At 38.1% G+C, this 6,470-nt stretch overlaps 1 protein-coding gene and 1 long non-coding RNA gene across 2 annotated transcripts; one reads left to right on the top strand and one right to left on the bottom strand.

Moving 5' to 3' along the window:
• The first annotated feature begins 261 nt into the window (after positions 1–261).
• Positions 262–2,733, top strand: LOC107046426. Its single transcript, XR_001461553.1, has 4 exons — positions 262–881; positions 1,279–1,726; positions 1,838–2,103; positions 2,206–2,733. It is a non-coding gene; the product is annotated as an uncharacterized LOC107046426 (long non-coding RNA).
• A 179-nt stretch (positions 2,734–2,912) lies between these two features.
• On the bottom strand, positions 2,913–5,348 carry LOC107046425. The gene is made up of 4 exons (XM_015269035.1): positions 4,845–5,348; positions 4,057–4,448; positions 3,313–3,944; positions 2,913–3,091 (listed from the first exon to the last, which is right to left on the bottom strand). The coding sequence occupies exons 2-3, from the start codon at positions 4,249–4,251 to the stop codon at positions 3,531–3,533; spliced, it is 609 nt and encodes a 202-aa protein (XP_015124521.1). The 5' UTR covers positions 4,252–4,448; positions 4,845–5,348; the 3' UTR covers positions 2,913–3,091; positions 3,313–3,530.
• Between the last annotated feature and the right edge of the window lie 1,122 nt (positions 5,349–6,470).

Raw genomic sequence — 6,470 nt, 5'->3', positions numbered from 1 at the left:
ACTGCGCCGCGAAACTACAATTTTTCTCACTGGCCCATGACTTTTGTCGTAGTTTGTATTTTTTTGTTACAGAGATTAAGGGATGCAACGGGGATCGATTGATGAAGAATTGAATTCTCCATCACACCATCTGTGTTTCATTCCTTATAATTACTTAGCCAGCAAATGAAACACCTGAAAAACATTAAGAACATGTTGAGGACGAGGAGGGCATAAATTCGCCCCCAGGTACTTAGCCGCAATAGGTCACTAATTAGAAAAACGACCGCATTTACTCGATTGTACATCGTTAGTACATGATTGTACAGTGATTTTTTTTGTTTGTACACCCACCAATTAATTTAAAAAAATTAATGAAGTTTTGGCATGATTCTAGCCGACAAAAATTTCAAACTGTTCAATCAGCTCAAGTTAGGGGTCTATCTCAAAGGAAATCGTTTGTACATTACGAATTTGATATTATTATCGTTTGTACAATCATCATTTATTAGTTAAAGCTGCGGTAAGTAATCATTGTCAACCCCCCCCTCGCACAGCAGATCATTGGTAGTTCCTACGTTATCGACATTAATATTTACATACACTCTGGTCCGTTGTTTATATCGTTGTCCATATTATTATTCCATTATTTATCCCAATAAATGAACATTGAATGCTTCGAAGTTACAGTTTATTAAGCATCAATGGGTACATTCGTTTTTGTTTCGAGCACGGAGGAATACTTGTGTGCAGTGTTCTATCACCTTGCATTCTGACAGGTAGAAAGGGTTATGGTTGATTACAATCATTAGCAAAAAATTTACTAATGATTTGCACCAGGAGAAGGTCCGCCGATGTTGGCACATGCCGAGTGATTTCTCTCTTCGAGGGAGAAATTGGCAGTAAGTAAAATTGATTTTATTCCAAATTCAATCATTCATTCTCTTAATTTTTTTTACAGTCGATTCCTTGTAAAAATTTCGTATAAATAAATGACATTAAATTTCTCATGCGCAAATTTTATATTTTCATTCAGTTACTTTCATTTGATTGATTCATTTTCCCTTTTGGAAGGCAAAATTCAATTTCACCGTTTATTAGGGGAAACTTGAATAAAACCTCAGACAAAATTCGTTTTTTTTCCAAGACTTGATCAGTAATGGCTGAATACCTTGCTCCCAAAAAATAAAAAAATTCTCTTAGACTCATCTCCCCGGCACCCATCTCACTAGGAGATTTTTCCACCGGAAGGACCTTCTAATGAACATCATGATTCTTTCATTTTTATGAATCTTTCAGATCAGATTAAAGTCAGAAGACCGACGAAGATGATTCATAAACATGCCCAATTCTTCGCAGTCAGGCCGGAGATGTTGAAGTCTGGGTGGCTGAAAGATATTCCGGAGCACTTGCTGGGATTTGAGAAGCAGCTTGGAAGGCTGGAGATGTTCTTGTCCGCAAAAATACCATCTTGGAGGGCTCATCAGTCTTGACTGATGCTGTGGTCGATCCCAGGATGTTCCTCGTGCAAACCGATGAGTCCGAGGGACCGTCCTTTGGGACGATTTTTGGAGTTGTGGGGGCTCAGGGAAATTCATGTGGGGCTGTGGCTGGGGCTGGTGCTGAGTGAGGAGGGCAACTTGGCAGTCATCACGCAGGCGTTGAAGTGCTCAGCTGCTGTTGTCCAGGTGACACCGTATGGGAGGATGAAGGGGGAACTCGCTGGGAAGCTGAGGAGGCACTGCAGGTAGGTCATGGCCTGGAAAAACTCAATTAACTTTTTTTTTCTAGTAATTTTGAGGTTTTTTTTACAATTCTCCATGGAATTACGATTTTCATATACTTTCTACTCCACAAGGATCCAACAGACCGAGTAGTCGCCCTCTCCGTCTTCGAGGCCTCCGCCAATGTCGAGAATATGACTCCAGACGTTCTGGACATCCTCTTCAGAAAGTCTGACGATACAAACCTCTCGAAACGCCCCCATCACAAACCCCAAGCGATGGAGAAAACAATGAAGAGGTCAACTGCTTCGGTCTAGAGTCCTCTCTGAATGATCATGATAAATTTTCTGTAATTTATTTGAATTTATATTGATTACGAACTTCTCCAAGATTCTCTCTTGTACGTCTCAGTATTTATTCCGTTGACTTGAATTCAAACCTGATTTAAATATATCTTGGAATTCAGACGATTAAAAATAACAATATACAATTATTCCATCAGATTATCTGGACTCGTCGCATATGATCAGAAGTACGATCACTTCGTAGCCTATTGTCGTCGTCGTACTGGCAAATGGGAATGCCATAATGGACTACTCAGCAAAGTGCAACCTGTCAGAGGAAATCCAACAATTCGACCTGAATGCGCACTGTTTTTGATCAATCCAGATGAGTTGTAGTCTTCAGTCGTAATAATCAAGAAATTATTAGGAGGAATGAAAAAAAAAATCACTTTTTTCTGTATGATTACGAAAATGTATTTTAGCACATCAAGTAATTGAAAACTAATTTCTATTTGAAACTGTTATCTGTGAACAAATTCACATAGTTATAGACAAACTAGATTTAGTTATTGAAGCAGAGGCGTGTATGCAATCATTACGTGGTATAATTAGAGTGCAAATGTACAGTGTACGTGTTATACGTAAGAATAACATTTTTTATAACAATTATTGTCCGGTAGGATTATTTCTAATACGTGTACACAATCTTCCTAATGAATGACATCTATGATAATTATTCTTTTCAATTAATCAATGTTTTTTTCATGACTTATCATTTTAAAAAATGTTGCAGAGCTTTGGAGTAATAGTTCATGGAGTTTATTGCAAGATAAATTGATGATCGGGTTCACTTTACCTTAAGAATAATTGAAATATTAAAAACACATGGAATTTTCAATTCAATGTCAAAGATAGAAGCAAAGCATCAGTTCTAATAAACACTTTATTTCTCTCATATTTTGTGAAAAAAAAATGATAAAAGTAGAAATGTATTGTATCTCTCTAACAAATGACATAATTTTTGAGATTTGGAGAAGTTTCTCTCATCCAGGGCGCCTAGTTTCCCTTGTGATACCTCTCATTTAAGCCAGAAATTCGTTTATCCTGAAATTAAAAAAATATATTTTATAAAAAAAAATTATTATTCATTATCAATAATAAAAATGATAAAATTTCAGAATAGTTTGTGTAATGATTTTATTTCAAATATTCATTATTTCTTCTCATTTTTTTATTGATTATTTCTTGACACAGCGAAGGGGTCGTTGAAAGTTATGGTTTTTGAGCTTTTTTATGGCAAATATAATGCTACTGGGATTACTTACTCGAATATCTCGTTCAGGCATGGTTTTAGTGAAAAATATGAAACTATCTTTCTTCTTGAAAATTGAATTTGCTGAAGAATATGTAGAGTGAAATTTTCCGCTGAAGTCAACAGTTAACGAGATATTGGCAAAATTAGTTGTTGAAAATTGTTTTTTTTTTATTTTATTGAAATTTTATTTTGATTTTCTTTCTATCAGGAACTCCTTGATGAAGAGTATTAGATGAAACTTGAAGAGAATTCTCCCTCGAGGCAGTTTATCAGAGCCCCCAGAAGTTTGAACGGCTGCAGTCTCGCTGGTGCGTGAATTTTTTTATCTGAGATGTTATTCAGAGAGATCTGGATTAGAAATGGGGAGTCCTCCGTATCTCTACGAGGTCCAGTCGACTCTCTCAGACATTCTGGCACATCAGAATCATTCAGCGAGGACTCTCGATCGGAGCAGTCGACCTCTTCGTTGTTTTCCCCATAGCTTGGAGCCTGTGATGGAGGGGATTGGGGGCTTTGCAGGCGTTTCGAGAGTTTCATATCGCCAGACTTGCTGAAGAGGATCTCCAGGATCTCTGGAGTCATATTCTCGACATTGGCGAAGGCCTCGAAGACGGAGAGGGCGACTACTCGGTCTGTTGGATCCTTGTGGAGTAGAAAGTATATGAAAATCGGAATTCCATGGAGAATTGTAAAAAAAAACCTCAAAATTACTAGAAAAAAAAAGTCAATTGAGTTTTTCCAGGCCATGACCCACCTGCAGTGCCTCCCCAGCTTCCCAGCGAGTCCCCCCTTTATCCTCCCATACGGTGTCACCTGGACAACAGCATCTGAGCACTTCAACGCCCACATGAATTTCCCTGAGCCCCCACAACTCCAAAAATCGTCCCAAAGGACGTTCCCTCGTACTCATCGGTTTGCACGAGGAACATCCTGGGATCAACCACAGCATCAGTCAAGACTGATGAGCCCTCCAAGATGGTATTTTTGCGGACAAGAACATCTCCAGCCTTCCAAGCTGCTTCTCAAATCCCAGCAAGTGCTCCGGAATATCTTTCAGCCACCCAGACTTCAACATCTCCGGCCTGACTGCGAAGAATTGGGCATGTTTATGAATCATCTTCGTCGGTCTTCTGACTTTAATCTGATCTGAAAGATTCATAAAAATGAAAGAATCATGATGTTCATTAGAAGGTCCTTCCGGTGGAAAAATCTCCTAGTGAGATGGGTGCCGGGGAGATGAGTCTAAGAGAATTTTTTTATTTTTTGGGAGCAAGGTATTCAGCCATTACTGATCAAGTCTTGGAAAAAAAACGAATTTTGTCTGAGGTTTTATTCAAGTTTCCCTTAATAAACGGTGAAATTGAATTTTGCCTTCCAAAAGGGAAAATGAATCAATCAAATGAAAGTAACTGAATGAAAATATAAAATTTGCGCATGAGAAATTTAATGTCATTTATTTATACGAAATTTTTACAAGGAATCGACTGTAAAAAAATTAAGAGAATGAATGATTGAATTTGGAATAAAATCAATTTTACTTACTGCCAATTTCTCCCTCGAAGAGAGAAATCACTCGGCATGTGCCAACATCGGCGGACCTTCTCCTGGTGCAAATCATTAGTAAATTTTTTGCTAATGATTGTAATCAACCATAACCCTTTCTACTTGTCAGAATGCAAGGTGATAGAACACTGCACACAAGTATTCCTCCGTGCTCGAAAAAAAAACGAATGTACCCATTGATGCTTAATAAACTGTAACTTCGAAGCATTCAATGTTCATTTATTGGGATAAATAATGGAATAATAATATGGACAACGATATAAACAACGGACCAGAGTGTATGTAAATATTAATGTCGATAACGTAGGAACTACCAATGATTTGCTGGGCGAGGGGGGGTTGACAATGATTACTTACCGAAGCTTTAACTAATAAATGATGATTGTACAAACGATAATAATATCAAATTCGTAATGTACAAACGATTTCCTTTGAGATAGACCCCTAACTTGAGCTGATTGAACAGTTTGAAATTTTTGTCGACTAGAATCATGCCAAAACTTCATTAATTTTTTTAAATTAATTGGTGGGTGTACAAACAAAAAAAATCACTGTACAATCATGTACTAACGATGTACAATCGAGTACATGAGGTCGTTTTTCTAATTAGTGACCTATTCCGGCTAAGTACCTGGGGGTCATAAATTCTTCTCGGAAACTATACCTGTGACAACGGGACTGCTACTGCCGAGTTACCCGCGCAGGCAGTTCGCCTGGCCGTCAGATTCGACCGTGGCGCCATCCCTCCAGTGGGTTCGAACTATTTTTGGCTAGGGGTCACTCCAACCCTGAGATCTGAGCCTCTACGTAAGTCAATCCTCTTTGTGTAAATCAGAGATAATAGCAAAGATTATAGGGGAGATGAACAGGGCCAATGTAAAGTGTTCAACAACAAAAATAGTAGCGGTGGCGCATGGACTACGATGGAGCGTACGGAACTGTTGGTATGATAGGGCCCGAGCATAAATTTGTCGAAAACCGGAAAGGGGTTCTCAATACGGTAGCTCCTCGCATTTTGTAATAATTGTCAGGAATGTAAAATCGAACATATTATAATCAATAGTATAATGAATGCACAATCTAATGATCTAAAAGTCTTTTCCTTTTTCTCGACATATTTATCATTGACACGTAGGTCAAAAAATTCATAGAAAATCCCAGCGCTGTCGCTGGAAAACTCTATAGTTTTCCAGTGATTCTATTGAATAATTGTGCAGATTTTGTTTTTTTTTNTGTAACCCTATCTAATTTCGCTTTACTGCAGCTACAGTAGTTGATTCCGAAACGCACCCTATTGTCGTCTCCGTCGCGGTGTCACGTGCCCGTCCTCCACCAAAATTAACGAGTGCGAGTGAGAAAGAAAATGGAGAAGAAGGAGAGAGAAAACATTCCAACTCGTTTGAAACGGTTGGAACGTTTTCGTTGTTCTCCAGCGATCTACACATAATGGGATTAATTCAATAATAGATTAATGAATAAGATTTTTCGCAGATTATTGCGAGATTTAGATGAATGGTTTGCCTTCTTCAGTGACCATCAAAAATTGTCTCCAATCGACAATATCTTCCGATGAAATGAAACGATGTGAATGAATCAAGTATCAAT

The sequence above is a fragment of the Diachasma alloeum genome, unplaced genomic scaffold (genome assembly GCF_001412515.2).
Source record: "Diachasma alloeum isolate Michigan unplaced genomic scaffold, Dall2.0 Dall_scaffold_01371, whole genome shotgun sequence".
In the NCBI taxonomy this organism is placed as follows: Eukaryota; Metazoa; Arthropoda; class Insecta; order Hymenoptera; family Braconidae; genus Diachasma; species Diachasma alloeum.
This window is presented reverse-complemented; position numbering and strand designations above follow the sequence as displayed.